This window comes from Urocampus carinirostris, chromosome 14, assembly GCF_059441175.1.
Source record: "Urocampus carinirostris isolate Australia breed hairy pipefish chromosome 14, RoL_Ucar_1.0, whole genome shotgun sequence".
NCBI lineage: Eukaryota > Metazoa > Chordata > Actinopteri > Syngnathiformes > Syngnathidae > Urocampus > Urocampus carinirostris.
This window is the reverse complement of record NC_142362.1, coordinates 16006460-16029248: the sequence shown is the minus strand read 5'-3', so window position 1 is coordinate 16029248 and position 22789 is coordinate 16006460. Positions and strand designations below refer to the sequence as shown.

At 38.5% G+C, this 22789-nt stretch overlaps 1 protein-coding gene across 1 annotated transcript; it reads left to right on the top strand.

Annotated features, from left to right (window-relative positions):
• The first annotated feature begins 756 nt into the window (after window positions 1–756).
• On the top strand, window positions 757–22355 carry galnt3 (UDP-N-acetyl-alpha-D-galactosamine:polypeptide N-acetylgalactosaminyltransferase 3 (GalNAc-T3)). The gene is made up of 11 exons (XM_088352157.1): window positions 757–1286; window positions 4823–5365; window positions 7947–8119; window positions 11519–11668; window positions 13454–13688; window positions 13757–13874; window positions 14775–14975; window positions 17215–17346; window positions 19131–19232; window positions 19300–19452; window positions 21565–22355. Exons 2-11 carry the CDS (start codon window positions 4869–4871, stop codon window positions 21676–21678), a joined length of 1875 nt encoding a protein of 624 aa, XP_088208283.1. The 5' UTR covers window positions 757–1286; window positions 4823–4868; the 3' UTR covers window positions 21679–22355.
• The last annotated feature ends 434 nt before the right edge of the window (window positions 22356–22789 follow it).

Sequence of the window (22789 nt, the reverse complement as noted above, 5' to 3'; positions counted from 1 at the left end):
ACATGGCTGCAATACAAGGCTGCTATTGGGAAATGTGGAGCGCATTGTAAAGCGCTTTGGGAAGTCATTAACTTGAAAAGTGCTATATAAATGCAGATCATTTCATTTCATCTGTTTATTGCTCTCTCTTTCTCTCTCTCTTTTCTTCCTCTCTCTTTCTCTTAAACTTACTAGTCCGGCCCCTGTGATATTTTTTATAGAATTAGTGGCCCCCAGCTAAAACGAATTTGACACCCCTGGTGTAGCTGCTTGCAGTAAGGGAGTCAGTCCAGTTGAAGGCAGACACGATCCACGGTACTCGCCAGGGGCAATTCCTCCGAACTCCACCGAATCCAACCCACCGCATAAACCTCCCCACACCATCCGAACCCACCCACACGGGTGGGATACACGTCTCTCATCATTAAACACAGCAAATTGAAACATTTCATCGGCACCCGTGAAAGAAAAATAAAACACAGGGATTTTAATTTTTTTACATATTTACCGGTGAGGTTTTGGACAAACAGGCAAAGACTTGCTTCCATGTTATAGTTGTTTAGTTTTTGTTTCTTGGTTAACTTATATCTTTTTTATTTAGTTATTTTGAACTTTATTCGTTTGTTTTGTTTGTTTTTCAATCGGTACCAGTGGAGAAATCGTGGAGATGTATGTTGCATCTTCTGGTGAGGTTCGGATCTGGAAATGAAAAACGGTAGACTTGCTTTCGTATTTTTAGCCTAAATTATAGTTTTTTTCCTACCTTTTCTTTTTTTTTAAACTTAATTATTTTTCTTTTTTTAACCGATTGGATGCGGTGCCGGATAAGGCGAGTTCCTCTGCCCTTTGTATCCCAGCAACTGCGTGGATGAATAGAGGTCTTGAACAAACCCCACTGGCACCCTCCGTTATTCAATCATTTCTCGCCAGACGCGCTACCAAACACATCCTTGACAACTTTTATGTGAAAAAAATCCCAATATTTTAAGAGTTGCTAATTGTTTTTAGCAAACAAGACATTCGATAGTTTGGGTTTTTTAACCTCTCCTATTTTGGCAGTCATGGAGTTGTACATGCGGCTTTGCGCATGCGCGTCAAGGAGTCCCCGCCCCCTACCTGAGAGCAGCGCACCTGGATCCAACGAGACGGAAGTTTGGTGAAGTAAAAATCGTTTTGGGGATTTTTGTTCGCCTTCCGCGGCCCCGCCACGGGTTTTGATCGGTGCCGGCGTCGGCGGCGAAGCGTTGCCTCGTCGGAAGGAGACATGAATTCGGTTCTTGTGTCCATTTTGGAGCACTGACTTCATGGTGAGTTTTGATTTTCTTCTTCCTGGAGTAATCATTAGCAGTGTGCTATACTTATTGATTGTATCATAATGTTAATTTAACTTTTCGGTTTTAGTTTTATGTTTAAGAATATGTCTCACGTTTTAGTGAAAATATTACTTCAGTATCAAGACTTAAATGCCTCTGAGATTTCTTACATTTATAACCACAAGCTTCAGCTTCATATTCATATCAAATGTATCGATATTTTTAAGTTAAAAATATTTATAATAAAGAATGTCTTTTTGAACGGTGACTCGATGTTGAGTGACAAACCGTTGCAATTGCGCAGGAGTCTGATAACCAATCACAGCTTTACTTTAGAAAAGAGGTGAACTGTGATTGGTTTTCACCTAAACAGAAACTGACGTCACTTTAGGTGGACAACTAATTGCAAAATGGCTGCCACAGCAACTGAGTAAAAACAAGAGTATATTGCTCCCTAGCGTAATTTTGTTAACACAAGTTAATTAAAAATGGCATATTTTGTGGTTGAGTGAAGACCCATAAGAATTTATATCTGGGATGACTCCTACCCTACTTGTCCGAACACGGTACTTTGTGTTTCTAGACTATGGTTCATGAAGCAATAGTCCTGTAACTGTTAAGTGTAGGCGGCCATTTTGAAAGGTGGTGCCGAGCAATGATAAAATTCAGATCTATTTGTATACAGCTTTTCAAACAGCGTAATACACTCAAAGTGCTTTTTAAGCCACACAATATACTTAAATGTGGTGTCCGTAACTCCAATATTCTACTTGCTGATGCCATCATCTGGCGGAAATCATGATTGCAGCCTTTGTCAAGCTCCTTTTGTTGCACGTGCAAATACTGTATGTGAAATTCTTAGATGCGTTTGAATAATATTTTAGGGTTTGTGTTGGCATGTGGACTGTAATTGAAATGGTCCTTTTCTTACTTTCACCATTTCATCCTAGAATAAAAGACGTGAAATCACTTTCCTATTCCCCGCCCCACCTCCTTTCCTTGAGCGTAACATGCTCTGTGGCCGGAACACAGAGGGTTATAGTAAGATAACAGCCGATAGGCGTGGTGGGAAGACAAATATAAAGGTTTTCCGAACTCAGTTGGCATTGTCAACACATACTTGGTAGGGAAATTATTTAATTTTAAACTTTTTAAAGACACCTCAAACCTTGCAGCCCACCTTTCCAAAAAATTAAAAAAATTAAAACTTTTCACCCCACTCGATATCCTGGAACGTCAAATACACGGGCACTCAAAAATAAGAGAATGAAAAAAAAGCCATGATTGCAAGGCACAGACTAACCATGTGAGAAAAGAGGCCACATATTTTGCTTTTTTGATTAGAAAGTAGCATAGATTTGATGGTTAACCTCACTTAACAAGTCAATGTTGAATAATTTTGCAGCTAATTCCTGTTTCATGGACCTTAACTATTTATGGCAGACTTAAGCAAGACCAAGGGTTAGCAACAAGCAGCTCTCGAGCTGCATGCGACTCTTTGGCGCCCCCTAGTGGCTCTCTGGCACTTTTTCAAAATATTTGATAATGGAAAACGGTGTGGTTTTTGTAGGAGAACAAACCTGAGACAAACATTCTTAACGTTTTCCAACGAATATATATATACATATATATATATATATATATATATATATACTGTACACCGTATGTGTGTGTATATGTATGTATGTATGTATGTATGTATATATAAGTACGTGTTGTCTTCCTTATAAGGCTTATACAAAGCTTTTAATTCTTAATTTTTTGCTATTTCAAACGCTGTTTTTGGGCTCCAGTATGGCTCTTTCAACATTTAGGGTCGCCAACCCCTGAGCTAGACCAATCATGGCTCTGTGTCACAAAGCAAGTGAGTCGTAATTGGTTAGTAGCAGACCTGCGCACCCACAATCGCCACCCACATTGAAGGAAATATACAGAATCGATTTTGCTCCTGAAATCATATTGTACAACCACAATAATCACCAAAATGCCATTTTTAGACTTTTGGTGTCTTATAAAATGTATCATTTTGGGGAAATCATTTGGATTCCACTTCAAATATTTTTGTGTATAATATTGTGACCTATAAGTGTGGTTTTAAATGAATACAATCTTAAAAAAACTTAACAATAAAATCACTATTGAAAAGTGTAAAAATGGGACTTTTCAGAATTATAATTCCAAATGGATGGTGTTATGAGTGCACTGCAGGAAAGATGGCTAAATCTAGTGGAAGCTAGAGCCCTTGTTGGTGATAGGAATGAGTGGAGAGGTGTGAAAGAATAGTGGGATGTTTGGATGTGTTCTAAGGGATGGGCAGGGCACCTGTATGATGCGGCAGGGGTAAACCAGTGAAAGCCGTCGGGCCCTGCTGTTGAACAGAAGAGTGTGCTGTGTCACTCTGACCTGAGTGACATGGCCGCTTTCTTGTCCCGTTTCATCTGGAGGGACGAAAGCATGACCAACTTGGGTGCCGAGGTGCTTAACTTGTTTAGGTGTTTTGGCATTTGGGTTGGCCATGGTCCAAAGATTTTTGTGTTTTTTGCTACTTTTTCCCTGTTTTTTATTTTCTTTGTTATTGTATGTGTTTGTCTTGCTGTCAGTCGCCCCTCTCGAGGGATATGACCAGGGTAGATAGATAGATAGATAAGTGATTCCAAATAGGTATACAATTGATTATCAAAATAGTTGTTGAATGTGCTGAGCAGGTATTTGTCTCTCACCTACAATTTTTGGGCTAAGTTGATGGTATTTATTAGTGTATAACGCACACTTGTGTATAACGCGCACCCCTGTCCTTTGATTGAAACTTGTTATGATTTTAGTTTTTAACTTTTTCTCTTCTTAAACTGAGCATCGTAAATGATAAATGTTGTTGAATACGAGCGGCCATGGGTAAAACAACTTTTTGACAACGGAAACTATAAACGCAATGCCAACATAAAATGTACAGTGCATTTATTTCATGTCTGTCAATGTCCGATTTATAATCAGATACACCAAAGAGTTGTTTCCTTCGTTGTGCTTTTTTGAGTTGATATATTTCAGGCCGACTTAGTTTTCTCCGCTCTCTAACATTTGTCTCTGATACTGTGAATAAAAGTTGTGTGATAATGAGATAAAACCCATGGCCTTTTTGTAAATAATCTATATCACTAGTGGTCTAGAGGTGAAGATTCGGCGCTCTCACTGCCGCAACCCTGGTTTGAATCCCGTTGCATCTAATGTATTGCGATATTGGGTTGCCATATTTTCCACTGATCGATCATGCAAAAATGCTGTAATATAATACCCTAAAATCTCATATAACACGCACCCAAACAATGTTATTTTTGGGTTACAAAAAATGTGCATTATACATGAATAAATACGGTACATTTTTTCAGTATTTAAGTTCAAACAACCTCTTGGGAACACTCACACAGCTCCTCGGTGTTCTACTTTTTTCATAATGACAGAATGTTCCCTTTTGAGTACATAACAGCACTTTATAATGACAATATGTGACTTTTGACACTATGAATATATCCTAGCTGGCTCTTCAGGTAAAAAACCAGACTTGGTCTGCATCCGAGAAGAATGACAGTACTGCGCCGAGTGCTCCGCCGACGACTGCACCCTCTGAAACTGGTGGTGGCGGCGTTGGTTTTCGTCACCTTCGTCTTCTTCATGCAATGGGAAGTGGAAAGTCGAAGTCCGCAGGAGGAGCCCTGGCTCAACGACATCAAAGAGAAGCGGGACACCGTGCTGGGAATTGTGATTGGAGCGGTGAATAACTTCAGGGACGCCATACCCAAATTGCAGATTAAAGCCCCCGTGCGTCAGAGGCCCAGCCCAAACGGCCCGCCCTGTTTGCTCGGTCGCTACACTGCCCCCGAGCTCAAGCCGGCTCTGGAGAGGCCACCCCAGGATCCGACGGCCCCTGGTGCCGGGGGCAAGCCCTTCCGCACGGACTCCCTGAGCCCCGAGCAACAGAAGGAAAAAGAAGCGGGCGAGCAAAAGCATTGCTTCAATCTGTATGCAAGTGATCGCATCTCCCTGAGCCGAGACCTGGGCGCCGATACAAGACCGCCAGAGTATGTTTGCTTGAGCTCGCCTTTATCCTGCTCGTACAAAAGATCTCATGTTTGATTGAATCCAAAACTCAATCTTGCTGTGTTTGTGCAACCCAAGTGTGGCTAACTCCTTTAACAAATAATTGTTCAGTGCCAACATTTTAGTCACGCCCACTTGTTGTCCTACGTCAATTGAATTGAATTGAATTGACTTAAAAGAGAATAATTCGATAAAAGAATGACAGGATGAATAGTAGAGGTAAGATCGGGGCTAAAATATCAAGGCCGTCCCAGGCCCGCGGGTATTGAAGCCCGAGCCCAACCAATTACCATATTTTCCGCGTTATAAGACGCACCTCCAAACAATAGTCTCTTGTGATAGTTTTTCCCTATAAGAGGCGCACCAGACTATAAGGCACATAGAATTACTGCTCGAAGGGTTAGGGTTGCACAAAATATTAAATAAATGCAGTATTTGCACAGTGGTCTGTCAGAATATACAAATGATCACAGTTGAATACAATTACATAACTTTGAATGCAATGGGATTCAAACTCAAGTCACAGCGTGGAGTGGGGGTATTTTTTATAAGTTTATTGTCCATTTTTCATTACCCATCATCCATTTTCCATTATCAGTCAAATCATGATACACTTCAAAGATAACAGGCCGAGACACTTGCTCCTGGCCAAGAGGCTAAGCCAAGATCCTAGCCAAAAGGCCAAGAAATGATCAGTGCGAATGCTCCATTCCAGAAGGTACTGCATTACCTGGCCGATGCATGGAGTGGACAGAGCAAGCTCTCCAGATTCTGTCCACTAGACCTCTAGGGATGCAAGTAACACATGAAAAGGCATCAAGTCTTATCTCATCATCACACTATATTTAGTCACGGTGCCGAATAGTCGACGTTATCAATGGGCCGGACTGTGAGAATATTGTTAGACATTTAACTGGTCCATGGTACAGCTGACGCTATGAAGCACACAAAATTCTAAATTGAATGACAATTAGGGCATTTAGGGGAGTAATTTGTTCATTTTTTGAACATAATGAAACAAACAACATTATGGGAAGTAATTTGGTCGTCCTTAAAAATATAATTGAACACATGGTTCACTTAATCGAAATGTTTGTCACATACAATGATAAATTTGAGCTGAGAAAAATTGCAACAACATTTTCTCTACTCCAACCCTAACATATCTGGTAATGAGAATAAAAATAGTTTCATAATGTACTGAAAAATTAAATTCTCCTTTTTACACTGAAACCAGAGAACAAACCCTTTTTATAGGCTCAAACAACAAATAAAAGTATCGTATTTGTTCATGTGTTGTGCATACTTGTAACCACACCCCTAATTTGTGGTTACTTTTTCTCAGCACAGCTTAAGCACTGTAAGTGACAAACATTGTTAAATACTTGCAGCAATCATTAAAATTATTTGACAACATAAACTATGAACACAATCACGGTTCACGGCTCCTTAAACCGCATGGGTCGTCAGGACACCAATGTGGACGCAACTCTGGACAGCTTTCTCCACTGTTGATGGTCCCTGGCCTGTTCTTGGGTTGTGGCAAAATCGGCAACAGTCCATTCCTTAATGTTGTTGAATACAATACTAACATAAAGTTTATAATGCGTTTAATGTCCTTCATTGTCCGTTTCATCATCAGATAGAAAGCGTTGTTACCCTTTTTGCGTTTGTATCTTTCAGGCCGACTTTTGTATTTCCACATTCTATAACATTTGTTTCTGGTACCCTGACTAAGATTAGTGTGTTAAGTGGATACAGTCTATTGCTTTTTCATGTGTTACAGATATACATGGTGGTCTAATGTTAAGGAATTGCAGCTTTCTCCACTGCGACATGGGTTCGATTCATCTTGCATCCAATGTTTTGCGATTGTGGTCGGCGCTAATTTTTGGTAAAACCTTGTGTTCAATGCGCACCCAAACTTTTGAGTTCTGTTTTAGATTTTATTTTAAAAAGTGTGTTATATGCAAAGAAATACATAACTGTATGGTCATTCTTTTTTTTTTTCTTTTACACTCTATTAATAGACTGTTCAGCCAATCAGAATGCAGAGCACAATGAACATATAAATATGTAAAGTAGCAAAACCCTGTAAAATTAACTGTTACAGCAAGGGAATACCGTTTCAAACAAGATAACCCATTTTTTAGGTGTCACATTATACCTGGGGTCTCTAACGTGGTTCCCCTCAGAATAACTGAGACTCGCCTGAGCTGGGTCATTGTTGTTTTCACGTACAATTCAATTTTTTTAGTGATTTATGGAGTCTATTCAAGTCTACTTCTAATAATTTACCTGGTAATATCATAGTAACAACATAGTAATGACATCAATTATTATTTTAGAAATTCGTATCAAACCGGGTGCACTTTCACTAATTGGTAACAATGAGTAGACCCTCTGCATGATACTATACAATCACATAAAACACCGCATTATTTACTTTAAAGCAATTTGCTTCTCTGGCATTTGAATTTCACTGCGGTAATCGAACACGGCACAAAGGAAGTGTTTCGGGCGGGTCGGGACAAACAGATCTTTGTGCTTCCCTCTCTGCAGATGTATTGAGCAGAAGTTCAAGCGGTGCCCTCCGTTGCCAACCACAAGCGTGATTATCGTGTTTCACAACGAGGCCTGGAGCACTTTACTCAGGACCGTGTACAGCGTCCTGCATACGTCCCCTGCCATCCTGCTCAAAGAGATTATCCTGGTGGACGACGCCAGTGTTGATGGTAAACGGGCTGGCTCGGGGAATAACGGCAATACTAAATTAATCCTTGTGCGAGACTACCTTCAGGCGGTGTCCCCCTAAAAAAATTGGCAAGACACATATTTACCACGACTAAAAGAGGTGGATATATTTCTCAATTGCTCAACTACTTGTAAAATAAATACAAGTACACTATATTTTGTATACGTAATGCACAGATAAACAAATTTTGTCTCTCATCATTTCAATCACTGACACGAGAGAGACTGAGAGGGATTAGGTTTACGCACAAGAGCGCCGTATCTGTACTCAGTGTTCATTTTACCTGTGAAAAGTGATGGGTCCCGGGGACTCGCATGCTCAAAAATCTATGGGTCCCAACAGAGATCTATGGGTCCCCAAAATTTAGTGTGCTCCATGCCCTTACAAACTGTCGCATTTTCCCTTACAAAATGCAAAAAAAAACTTTTTTTTTCAAACATGTTTATTTATGTAGTTTAACATGTTATATTGTACATGTGTTTCCTTATATCATATATATTGTTAATTAACATTTTGTTGTGAGATACTGAGCTGCTCGACATGAATGAGGTTTATTATAAAAAAAAGTTAAAAAATGAAGTCGCTTTGACGTTCACTGAAGAAGGAAAAAATACATGCAAATATGCAAGTAGAATAATACATTTTCTTATTCAAATCATGATTTCATTTTCTGCATTAAATTATTGTTGGTAATATTCTGATTAAAAAGGATCACCACAAACCTGTCTTCGTTCATTTTCTCCTTTTATACGTCGTTTTTTTCTTAACTTCTTTATACAACATAATCATTCGTAATATAATGAATTGAGCCGAAAAAGCCGTTTTTTTAAAAAGAAACGGACTTTCACTACACAACTCGAACTGGAGATCGGCGTGCAGACGAAAACTCGAACCGCGAGACCAAAACAACAATGGCGGATCTGCCTCATGAAAAGTTTGCAGTGTGGTAAATCTTTGTTGAAAAATGGTAATGACAATTTCGTGTCAAAAAAGTTGCGCCCCGGGGACGCACGTTGATTTGACACAATGCGTCCCCAGCAAAAATAATGCGTCTAGGATGCAGGGACGCGAGCAAACGAGAACACTGTGTACTGTAACTTCTGAGTAAAACAGCTTTTTGTGAAAGTCTTCATTTCGAGCAGAACTTTCACTTCTTTTATTGTTTGTTTTTTATTTTGTTTGTGATACTTCCAATATTTAAAGAATGCTTTCCATAAACACAACTGCAATTTTCATGCCAAATTATATTCACTTGCAAGAACACCGAACTTATGCATGAACAATGCATGAACTTTGCAAGAACATTTAAGCGCCAAATGTTTCCTGTGATGTCATCACATGTTTTCGGTCACCATCGGGATCGCGTTCCTGCGGATGTGCACGAAACGTCATTCCTCTCTGCCCAGACAATGACGAAGGGACATCATTTTTATAGAAATAAAAAAACTGGAGCGTTCACCGTCTTTACTTATCCATATCTTCGCTACTCCAACCACACTGCTTCAATACGCCTACACACTTAAATCGCTGGATACAGAAAGCAAGATTAGGAAGTGGGGGCTTCCTCTCGATGTGTGGTCAATGATCTGATCAAAGCCGCTCCTGCCATTTCATTGTGATTTTTATCATACTGAAATCATTCCCAGAGGCTTGATAGTTTTTGTGGGCTGTGCCAAACCCTTTCTGATATTTGTTTTACACAAAATAAAAATAAGAAAATAAAAAAATAAATAACAAAATAAATAATTAAACATATTTCTAGGTTTTGGTGCTCAGGGACCGTCGTTCTGAAAAAGTATTCATACAATATTGCACTGAATGAGGCAAGAGTCAATTGTGTCCTTTTATTTTTAAATGATCTGCAAAGAGGCCTGCTTGAGGGACAAAATTCTCAGGTAGTGCCCTGGTTTACAGCAGCCTTATCCTTTGAAAACTGGTTGGACCAAAAACCTTGCTGTGCTGAGTATTAACTGTAAAGATTGCTCTGCTTTTATTCTGGTTAAATGATGCGTGCCAAAATTGCTATTGTTATACGGTCATCATTGTGACACAATTCAGAGAAAAAAAAGTTGGCTCATAGTCTAAATTGTTTTGGTCTTTTTTTTAATGATCATACGAGATATAATTTTACTTTTTCTGTGAAATAGGAAAACACATAACGGAAATTGCGTGATATATTCTATTGTTCGATTATAATTTATTTATATTTGTTCATTCTCAAAAAAAAAAAAAAATCCCTCAAGAGGGGCATTAAACGATGATGTGATACATTGAGTGATTTTACACATTTAAGGATTATTTGTATTGGACTACAAAAGTAGTTATGAATTATACTTTACTTTAATGATTATTTTGTTTAGATTATTTGTAAAAATGACACTAGAAAATAAAATATAAGAACAATTTAATTAAATAAATGAACACAATTATCTACCCATGTCAATTTTGAGTACCTACTGAAATTTTGAAATTTGTTTTCTGCAAAAATAAATTCTGAAATATATTTCAGTTTGAGGGTTGTTTTTTCTGTTTAGCTTGAAAAATTAATCAATTAGTAACCAAATATGAGAAAAATATAAAATAAAGTAAAAATTAAAAAATATACATTACACCAATGTCAATGTTGACTTCTTATTGTTCTTGAAAACAATCTTGAAATAATCAAAAGTATACAACATTTTATCCACAAATGATTATTCTCGCTCTTCAAAATGTTAAAGATTAATGTCCTCAAAATTGGGATAACAATTGGAACAATTTTGCTTTTTTCTTTGTTCTAGTAAATATAAAAGTCAACTATTGATTATAAATATGATTATAAATATCTTATTAGAAAAATATGTTAGAAATATTAGAAAATAAAAAAAAAATCCTTCAATTTCACCTGACATTTTGCGAATGATTTTACAAATTTCCAAAAATGTATAACATGGTAAATAAATCCAAAGTTCTTCAAACATGTAAATGCAGGGTGTCGCAAAACTAGGCTGTACTCACTTTGACTTTAAACAACTGATAGACTTCTGTTTCTATCTCCGATTTGGTTTTGCAGAAAGATGGGCGCATAATGGGCTTACGAAAACTTCTGAAAATGTTTTGGGAGAGTGGAAATAAAACTGAAGTGCAAACATGGTTGAGGCATCTGTTTGTGGAACTCTTTGCATTTCAGCCTTATTTTCACATTTGCTGAATGAATCAGACATTCCTAGTTCAAAATTAATTATCAAATTGGAAGTAGATAAGAATAGGGTTTTTGTATTATTTGGGACACCCTGTATCATCTACCAATGGGAGATTTTTATTCATTTTTGGTGCAGCACCCCCTTTTGTAATCGTGTCTTTCGAAATTTGATTTTCGTGCTCTAATCTTGTGTCTCAGATGTACTGAAGGAGCAGCTGGAAGACTATCTGAAAGCGCTGAGTATTGTCCGAGTTGTTCGGCAAGTGGAGAGGAAAGGCCTCATCACTGCTCGGCTATTGGGTGCGTCCGTGGCTACCGGGGACACGCTTACCTTCCTGGATGCCCATTGTGAGTACTTTTGAATTTTTGTCTCATTAGTTCTGTAATCCTTCCCTGAACACAACCACTACCTGGGCAAGATGAACAGGTTTTATGAGATTTTTGTTTGCCCATGGCGCACCACAAGCTTTTATTGTACAAAATTCCCCCCTTTTACCGAGTAAGTCCTCATCACTTGTCAAATCACATTCGTTTGCATAGCCCTTTATCACGAAAAGTCTCAAAAGGCTGCAGAAACATCGAGGTTTTTTAAATGTTTGTAAACCAAATGCTCTCCCAGGACACCAAATGGTTGTGTTGAGTTTGTGTAGGGTGGTGAGTTTATTCAGGTATAAAACTGCATTCACTGAATTGTTGAAATAAACCAGTTAACGCATTCAATGTCAAACATGAAAATAAATCTCCCATTGCTTTGGAATAAATGTGTTTAGAAACGATCCTTCGTCATCCTTGATAATAATATGTAGGGTAGGTTACTAATGTAGGTTGAATGATAAAGCATAATACTGAAAACAAACGTAAAAAAATGGCGTAGACGTACTTTCATTGATCCTGGCCCGCTTGAGAACAGAAAGACTTAAAATGGCGCCAGAGTTAAACTGTTACATCCCTGTTGTAGACGATGGCATGTAACAGGTTCAGGTGCAAGTCAGATGGCTCAGAACGCATGTACCCGTCAACACCCCTCAAAAAGAATAGAAAAAGTATAAGGTCGATGTCACTCATAAGCTATGGATTTAATTGTCTCTTGATTTAGATTTAAACACTTCCACTGGGATTGCAGATGGCATACCATTGCACAGCACTGGGGACAAATGGAGAATGCTCTTGAGCCAGCAAATTTCTTCTTGGCTCTTGGATTCGATCGTAGACCCACATATTCTGAGCGAAGGCAGGAACATAGGTGGCAATCAAATCAGAAAGATAGGAGGGGGCAAGTCCATGCAGACTTTTGCATGTTGGAAACAGTAACTTAAAATCACATACTGACGAGAAGCAAGTGCAACTCAGCTAAAATTGTAATCATAAGAAAGCATTACAACTGTGTAAAACCTGGATTCATTTTTCTTTGTTTGATCACCGTCTAAATTAGAAATTTCAGTTCAGTGCAATTGAATTGAATTGACTTAAAAGAGATTTTAATATATTGCAAGATTTTAATCTATTTTGCAAAGAAGAGTGGGCCAAATTTCCTCCATAGCATTAGTGAAAGACTAACGAACAATTATCCTAAATGTTTGATTTTTGTTAATGCTGCCAAAGTTGGCTCAACTTGCTATTAGATTCAGGGGGCAATTACTTCTTTACAAATAGCCAGAAAGGTTTCGATTTTTGGGGAGGCGCCTAAATAAATAGAATTAACATTTCAAAACTGCATTTTGTATTATGCATTGGGTTGTCTCCATATTAAAATTAGTTCGACGATGTAGTCACATCAAGACACATTAATTTGTATAGTCCTTAATCACAAAATGTCTCAAAGGACTGCAATGGTTACAATTACACCATCTCCTGATCTTAAACCTACTTGCGGGCAAGGAAAAGCTCAACACCTCAAGCATGAGGAAAATAAAAAAAAAAACCTTGATAAGGGGCCTCACACGTGGAAATACCCCTTCCAGGATGACCAAGGTTCCATAGATCTAGCATTGGGTAACAGTACGCAAAATATAGTGAACATCAATAAAAGAAAACAATAGGAAATCTGTGTGAATGACAAATGTGCAAAAAACAGAGAAATCAGGAAGGGGTCGAATGCTTTTTCACGGCACTGTAACGTTTGTGTGTGTTCAGGCGAATGCTTCAACGGCTGGCTGGAGCCGCTCCTGGCCCGAATTGCGGAGAACTCGACCTCAGTGGTCAGTCCCGACATATCGACCATCGACCTCAACACTTTTGAATTCATGAAGCCGTCACCCTACGGCCAGAACCACAACAGAGGCAACTTTGACTGGGGCTTGTCCTTTGGATGGGAGGGTCTCCCGGATCACGAGAAAAACAGGAGAAAGGATGAAACGTACCCAATCAAGTCAGTCTGTTGTCCTTACCTTACCAATTCTGCCTGGATTTTTTTTTTATTACTCTGATGTTGCATAGGACTCCCACTTTCGCCGGCGGGCTTTTCTCCATTTCGAAGGAATACTTCTACCACATTGGAAGCTATGATGAGCAAATGGAGATCTGGGGTGGCGAGAATATTGAAATGTCTTTTAGGGTGAGTATTTTTTAGCCATAAATGTGCATTCGGATTCCTTACAAATGGTTACTTCTTTTACTAGTACTTTGTAAGGATCACCAACCATTTTGAAGCTGAAAGTTACTAACTGGTGCAAAGGGCTACCAATTTGATCTGCATTTCCGAAATAAGTTATTTCAATGTTATGTTATTACCAGGTTGTAATTATTAGAAATGGGGTTAAGGTAGGGTCAGTCAACCACTAAAACATATGCCTTAATAAAGGCACTGAGTGATTTACATCTACTGTAAAAATGACATGCCTTTTTAGAATTAATTTTGGAAGAATTGATGCTCAAATTGTCAGATTTATAGTCATGTTAAATAGGCTAATGTGTGTTTTCACAGCAGACGTCAGACACACTCAGCTACAGTAGCACTAGTTAACTTATTGGTAGCTACTTTGAGGGTCTTTGACGTGGCTCGTACTTACTTAACATAAAAATGCTCAGAAATACATAAAAGGTACATTGTAAAAAAATGCTCGCTGCAAATCTTTGAGTGCTGCAGTCCCTCCAATTGATTGCAGCTATCCATCGCCGTCTTCTGTCTTCATCTAAAGGGGTACAATAAAATGCCAAAATGGGCTTAGAACCTAGCCGGTTCGCACAGCCCAATGCACAGCTAAAAATCTCCATCGTAAAAAGTGGTGGTTATTTTATTCTGCCGTGGTTATTCAGATTTGTTTCAACTCAACTTCTTATTCGACTGACGTTCGCTCAAGTGCTTCTGCCGTCCGTCATGGCGATCATGCTTTTGGGGGATGCAACGTGACGTCACGTGTAAAGGGTCAAAAGAATCTGATGCAATCTGCAGTGCTTGTAAACAAACTGAAGTGTACCAGGCTTAGAAACGGCTTTTTTTTTTTCTCACTCTAAGGTCTGGCAGTGCGGAGGCCAGCTGGAGATAATCCCATGCTCTGTGGTGGGCCACGTTTTCCGCACCAAGAGCCCCCACACCTTTCCCAAGGGCACACACGTGATTGCCCGCAACCAGGTCAGACTGGCCCAAGTCTGGATGGATGAGTACAAGGAGATCTTCTACCGTCGAAACCAGCAAGCCGGACAGATGGCCAGAGATGTACGTAATCATTAATTTGTTTAAAAATAGACTGTTTTGACACATACCTTATAATCACAGTGGTTTAAGAGCTTTCTTTTAAAGGTGCATTTAAGCATACCCTTCCGTTAATTACCTAACAGCAGCTGTACGTCTCAACGCTACACGCTAGGTGGAATAAACTACACGCTCAAGTGTGGGATTTGCAAAATACAGTATTTAACTCGATCTGTAAAGAAGGAAGCAAATTTAGAATCGTGATGAAAGCATGCTGCTGGTAAGAAGAGAACAAACAAGCCTTCAGGCGTTAAATGACAGAGGCTGGTAGCATTTCCTGGTGTGTGGTCACAAAAAAAATCCCCTACCGTGCTCCACTTTGAGTACGTATCGTACTAGCAGTACAGTTTAGCGCAGGGGTCACCAATGTTTTTTGAGCTGAGAGTTCCGTTTTGTTACTGATTAGCGTTAAAGGCTACCAGTTTGATATTCATTTCTAAAATATCAGCTTATGTGATTACTATGTTGTTACGATGTTATTTACCAAATTGTAATTATTAGAGGTAAGGTTAAAATAGGCACCATTCAACCACCTAAACAACATGCCAGTTAGAGAACACAGTTCCTAGAAAATCGCAATGACCCATCACTCGTGAACTATTTTCAGAACCAGTCCACAGACTACTCTTTGGTCTTGGTGGGCCTACCTGGTGCCCTCGGTCATCACATTAGTGCCCAATGTTGTGGAGAAGAGGATTCTAATATGAGAACTTTTACTATGAAATGTTTTTTAAAAACAGACAAATAATCCAGAAAATAACAAAATAATTAACTGTGTTCTGTACTAGAATCCCCTTTTCCATGGTTTTATTTAAATAATACAAAACATTGAAAGCATGAAAAATGATAATACTGAGAGATAATTTTCTGCCAATTTGGTAGGAATCGTTTTTGAAATTTTTGCTAAAAGTTGTTATTTCACCATTATTTTTTCTTATTTAACTATATTTTCATTCATTTTTTAGTGAAATAATTATCTGCACATCATTTTGATTTTTTTTTTAATCATTTTACTAAATTTTTTAAAAATATTTTTGCTCCAAGTTATTTTTCTTTCTCCTACCTTTTTGTATTTAACTATGTTTTCATGTTTTTCTCTAGTGAAATACAGTGGGACCTCGCTACTTCGCGGTTCGACGTTCGCGGCTTCAGAGCTTCGCGGTCTGTAATGGTTAAAAAAAAATAAAAAATTATATATATATATATATATATATATATATATATATATATATATATACATATTTTTTTTTTTAAGGGGCGTCGCTACTTTGCAGATTTTCACTTTTTGCGGGAATCCCCCTTGGCCGACGACCCTAGCACGGCGCGCCGTTCTCGTTTCCCGGCGCGCAGTTTCGGTGCGGCTTCCGCTTCACCGCCCCTCCCTAACCCCACAGGTCCCCCCAGCTACCCCTTTCCACCGCGGCCGCCCGTCCATCGGCCGGAGCCATCGAGGGCAGTGTAGCGCCATGTAAAGCCATCGCGGCCTGGGCGGGAGACGCCGGGCGCCGGCCTCCGCACCGAGCGGGTCGGGCGCTTGTTGCGGTGTCGTACGTATCGCGCCCGAAAGTACCCATATTTTGGTTATTTCGCTATCACAATGTTTTATTTTATTCCCAAATTTTCAAGTAATATGCATCAATATCAGTCATTCCCAACTATCCTTTGCCATTCACATTTATCCCTAACACACACTCTTGCATCCGTTAAAGTACCCAACCTCACATCCAGAGCACGTTTCACTGCCACCTGCTGCCAGATTCGAACCCAAATACTTAAAACAATCTATCTCTTGCAACTTTGAACAATTCAACAAAATCTCTAATCCACCTTACTCTTGTCTGCATTCACCTTAAACTTCTCTTACACACTCTATCAAACTCTACTACCAAAGCACTCAGTCCTGCTGAGGAGTCAGCCACCAAAGCAATGTCATCTGCAAACAACAGTTGACTTACCTGCAACCCATCCTCACACACTATACCTGCTCTAATTCTAACGTTACTATACTTTTATTGTATTCTTTAGTAAAATAAAAAGCTAATACCTGAAAATGCATCTTAAATGGTAGATTATTTTGCTAATTTTAAAATTGGAATAAACACTTAATTTAGGTTATTTGATTATTTTCCAACAAAGCAAGATTTATTTTCCCTTGTGTCTCCTGTGTTATTAAAGGTGAAAGCCTTTTATTTGTATTCTCCAGAAAACCTTTGGGGACGTTTCCAAGAGGATGGAACTCCGTGAGCGTCTCCAATGCAAAAGCTTCTCTTGGTATTTGAGCAACGTTTATCCCGAAGTCTTCCTGCCTGATCTCAACCCTCTGCTCTTCGGGGCTGTAAGTGTGGAACAATGACCACTCCTAAAATAACTGCTCAGGACCTCCACATTAGTTCCAGTTTGTATACCTTTGACTCTCTAGACCAGGGTTGGGCAACTATTTGGAGTGGCAGACAACATTAGATAGATAGATACATAGATACTTTATTCATCCCCGCAGGGAAATTCACATTAGATTAAATTAGGTTCAGAAGATTGGCGAAGGGGCCAATCCTAGAAACCTATCCAATACTTCTTTATATTTGTTTTCAAACAGATTTTTTTTATCCAATTGGTTTTCGAACGCTCACAATTAAAGTAATAAATCAAGTTCCTGTTTTAAGCACTTCATATTATTTAAAGTTTTGTTGTACTTAAATTGTATTTTTTTAGTGTTTTTGTAGTATTACTGTAGTCTTTGTAATATTTCTGTGGTAGAAATGTATTAGTTTTACTGCAATGGTATTTTTGTAGTATGTCTACAATATTATTTTTGTAGGATTTTTTTTCAGTATTTCTGTTGTATTTTTGTAGTATTTGCATATTAGAATCTTTGTAGTGTTTTGTAGTATTGCTGTACAAGTGTTTTTGTAGTATTGTAGTAGTGTTTTTGTATTAAAACATTCCTGTAATGGTATTTTGTTGTATATCTGTAGTTGTATAGTTGTAGTATTTTGTTGTAATATTTCTGTTGTATTATTTTTGCATTATAGTATTACTTTCTTAGTATCTTCGTGGTATGTCAATAGTATTTTTTGTTTCAGAATAAAAGCAAAATATTAGGGTCCCTGTTTTAAGCACTAAATTAGATATTTAGTTTCATAGTGATTTGGTTGTATTTTTGTCGTATTTCTGTGGTTGTATTATTGTTGTAGACACACAAAGGGACAAAGAGGACAAAGTCGGTACCAAAAAACGTTTTTTATCAGTTGTACTTCATTCACTATGATATAGAATAGAATAGAATAGAATATACCTTTATTGTCATTGTTACAAAATGGGTTAACATATTGTGACAACGAAATTGGGCATGACACTCCAGTTTTACACATTCACAGTGAGGTATGAGCCAAGAAGATAAAGGAACAGAGAAGATAAGGTTATAAAACAAGGGGGATAAGGCTATAGTTATAATTTACATGGTATTTACACAAGAAATGTCGGCATGTGGGATGTTACATACAGTGTTGTCGTGATACCGTTGGTATCGTAAGGGTTGTGCAATATTGCATTCGGTGCAAAGTCATCATATATTGTCATTATACATTATTTAAGTATATTATTGGATTTTTACCATTTTTGTTTGGTGGGCAAGGCAACACTGCTGCGCAGTGGTTAGCACGTGTGTCGCACTGTTCTGAAGTCACGAGAACAAACCTTCCTGTGAGGAGTTTGCATGTTCTCCCCGTGCTTGCGTCGGTTCACTCCAGGCACTCTGGTTTCATCCCACTTTCCAAATACATTCATGTCAGGCTAATTGGCCGGTCTAAATTGTCCCTATGTGTGAATGAGCGAGTGAGTTGTCTGTCTCTGTGTGCCCTGCGACTGGCTGGCAACCAGGTCAGGGTGTCTCCTGCCCACTGCCCGGAGATAGCTGGGATGGGCTCCAGACCCCCCGCAGCCCTACTGAGTATAAGCAATGCAGATAATGCATGGATGGATGGATGTTTGGTGGGCCGGATAAAAATAACCTCAATGGCCACATGTAGCTGTAGTTTGTCCACCCTTGGTCTAGACACTCAATATGTTTGAACAACTTGCTGTGTTGGCTTTTCATTTTGTGTCCTCTTTTTTCATGTTGAGGTGAAAAATGTGGGCAAGGACTCGTGTCTGGACGTGGGCGAGAACAACGAAGGGGGCAAACCACTCATCATGTACCCGTGTCATGGACTTGGAGGGAACCAGGTTCGGATGAAAGGCCTCACCTTGTTTATCAAGGGTTAATCGTTGTCATTTTTTCTTTCATTTGTAGTATTTTGAGTTCTCCACGCATTACGAGCTTCGACACAACATTCAGAAGGAGCTGTGTTTGCACGGAGCCCAGGGGGTAGTCAAGCTTGAGGCCTGCCAGTACAAAGGCGGAAAGACCGTAGTTGGACCAGAGCAGAAGTGGGAGCTGAAGGATGTAAGTCTGATTAACATGTGTCTCCCTCTCAACTTTAACTCATTCAGTGCCAAAACGTATGAATAAGTTATCAGAAGCACTGTCCCTAAGTGCTAAAACGTAAAAATGTTTTTTTGCTTTAAAAAAAACTATTATAAAGGTTTTGGCGCAGCTTATCAGTAAGTATTCAGTCTCTGAAAAATCACTATTAGATGGCAGAAGTGGCTTTGATTAGATCTTTGTCCACACATTTAGGAAGCCCCCACTTCCTAGTCTTGCTTCCTGTATCCAGCGATTGAATTGTGTCTCGAGGATAGGCGAAGTGAAACTTGTGTGGTCAGAGGAGCAAAGATATGGATACATACGAACAGTTAGCGCTTTTTTCTGTCTAAAAAGAGATGATTGTCAGGGAAGAGAGGGATGAAGTTTCATGCACGTTCACAGGAACACGATTGCCAGTGTGACGTAAATTAGGTAATCGCGTCACCGGAAACATCTTGCGCTGTAAAGTTTTTGCAAAGTTCCCTTTCCCAGATTAAAGTGTAGTTGTATCTTCACTACACAAGGGGAGCAGTGATGCTCTCATGGGGAGAGTTTTGTTTATAATTTACATCTACGCAGTGCACAGTGTAGGTGGGATAGACCCTCAATAGACCTAGTGAAAAAATGTTTTACATTTGTTTATAGCTCAAGGATTTTTAGTCTATCTTTGAATTTCAGATGCACGTTCATTCTTTTTTGTTAGTTAATAAAGCTATCCTTTGTTGTAATTTGGTCTATATAAATCTTTTTATTACCTTATACTTGAGTAAGGATACAGTGTTATCCAGAGGTGTGTTTAAAACAGTTTTATAGACAAATTATACTTGGTTAAATAGGGGTTAGCGGTTTTTGGGGGCGTGACAGAAAATAATTGAAGGTATTGAAAGTGTAACAAATGCAAAAATAAATAAATAAATAAGCACCAAAGTTAAAGTTCTGCTTGAAATGCATCCTTTCCTCCAAATATTTTTAAAAACGTGTTCCTCACAAGTTTTCACAAGGATCTCTAAGAAACTTGGCAATGTTCCATTAAAAGATGAGGGTTGAAGCTTCCTTTTGATATATATATATCTATAATCCTATGCCTATAAAGATACCAGAACTAAATTTCTGTAGGCCTTCAAAAATGAGTCAAAATGGCAACTATTAACTGGCACCAGCTCTTCGCATTTGAGGAAAACGCCTGGCATTGAATGAGTTAAATAAAACTGAAAATAATGAGTACAAAAGTAAAATGATAATACAATCATTTTACAGCAATTGGAATTAACTTTTAACTGCACTTGCACGTTTTGGCCTCGTAGGGGCAGTGTTAAGCCAAATATCTTTCATCTAGTCTGTCTTTTTAAATTTGGTTAATACATACTAGTGACCCGAGAGAATTTTTTAATTAAAAATGATCCCACATATTGATTAAAATTGTATTTCATTTGCTAAATTGTTGTACATTTTTGATTGTATTTTCTTTGTTTCATACATTTTCTCTTCTTATATTTTCAAGTTAATTGATTGTCTTATTGTCATTAATAACAACGTGGTGAAAGGTTCCAAAGCATATGTTAGCATACGCAACGTATATATTTTGTTTTATAAAATATGATAAATTTGAAAAAAACTTTGAATTAATAACATATTTAAAAATAGGATTCCTGTCAAAAATGTATTTGATTAAGGTTTGTTAGTTTTCCCTTGCCCTTATGTAGGTTTTAGATCAGGGGATGTCGTAATAATAGTTTGTAGTTTGCAATAGTCTGTAGTCTGTGCAGCCCTTTGAGACTCCTTGTGATTAAGGGCGTCACAAATAACCTTGACTTGAAACATTGTATGCAATGAGTTTATACATGGCATTCCAGGGTAAACACGTAATGAAGTCTTTGAGAAAAATAAGATAAAAGACTCGGGATAAATGGGCAAAGTATTTAAAACATAGAGCTTCGAGACTGGGCTAAGTGATAGCAATAGGGCATTGAAAAAAATGCATCGTCACAATAAAAGTGCAAGGAAACGTGTGCAAATACTTATAATTTAGCAGCAACAAACATTTCCGAATACTGTTTGAATTGTGTTTTTTGTGCCCCTCTCCCCAAATAGAACCATTTAGTCTACAAGCCAGGAACCGATCTGTGCCTGAGTGCCCGCTTCGAGCATCCCGCCCTGGCGCCCTGCGACACCTCGGATGATCACCAGCTCTGGACTTTCGTCTGAACGTTTCCAGTACCTCTGGGGTTTTTATTTATTTTTAAGAATGTCGGGACAAAAACGCCAGGAGGACGATGACGTTGAGCAAAGACCCTGACCTGTGGACCTCAAAGATGCTTGATGAAGATGCACTCTGCTGACTTGTGCCTCTTTTGGGACTGAGATGACAAGTATTGGGACATATATTGGATTAGAGATGTAGTATTTCGCCTTACTATGAAGGTTTAATACAAGCTAGTAAACCTACAAGCTAGTTCGAGGCATAGTTAAGATGAAGAATGAATACATAAGAGATCTGTCCCAGAATGTTAGTCCAAATGTATGGTTCTTCTCCTGTATGAATGACTTTGCACTGATGAGCCAACCCTGAATTGAATATCACATAAAAATGACAAAGTTTACAATTGGAACAGCAGAGACTGAGTAGAAATGCTAAAACATGGATATATTTTTATGACATTTCTCCTGTGCCTTAATTGTCATTTGATATGAGAACTGGTGGAGGTGTGCAGGGATGGTAGTAGTTTCGGGTCATCCTTGTGTTTGACCTGATTCATTGTGTCAATTTGATAGTTTTATACAGCAAGAGGCCGAAGCCGACACCTTATTTGAGCTGTGGCTGTCCTGAATGCTGAAAGATTTGTCAAACGAGAACTGAAAAAAATAAATGTGTGCAGAAACTGTTTTTTTGTCATTGCGGAACGATGGAAAAAATATTTTTTGTCGCTTTTGAAAAAAGCAGTCCTAAAATTGTGTTAAACAATATTTAAGGCGCTCGCTTAAAGAGACAGTGTGAATTATTTACTGCCATGTAAATAAGAACATTATTGATTTGATTAATAAGCAAAAAACATTAACTATTGTACAAATGTGTATTTTCAGAGTCCTAATTGGTTGAGAAATGTGCATTTCTTTTTAAGGACCCTAACCCTGAACCCTAGATCCTAACCCTCTAACCCTAACCCCAAAGTCTCACCTGGAGGGAGCTGATATAATCGATCGCCATCTCGCCTCTTTAAATCGTAGTTTGTAGTCTTCCTTGTGCTTTTAGCACTCTTTTTCGGCTTCTCCATCGTGAGATAATTTCTGCTCATTTCAAGTCATATTTTTTGTCATC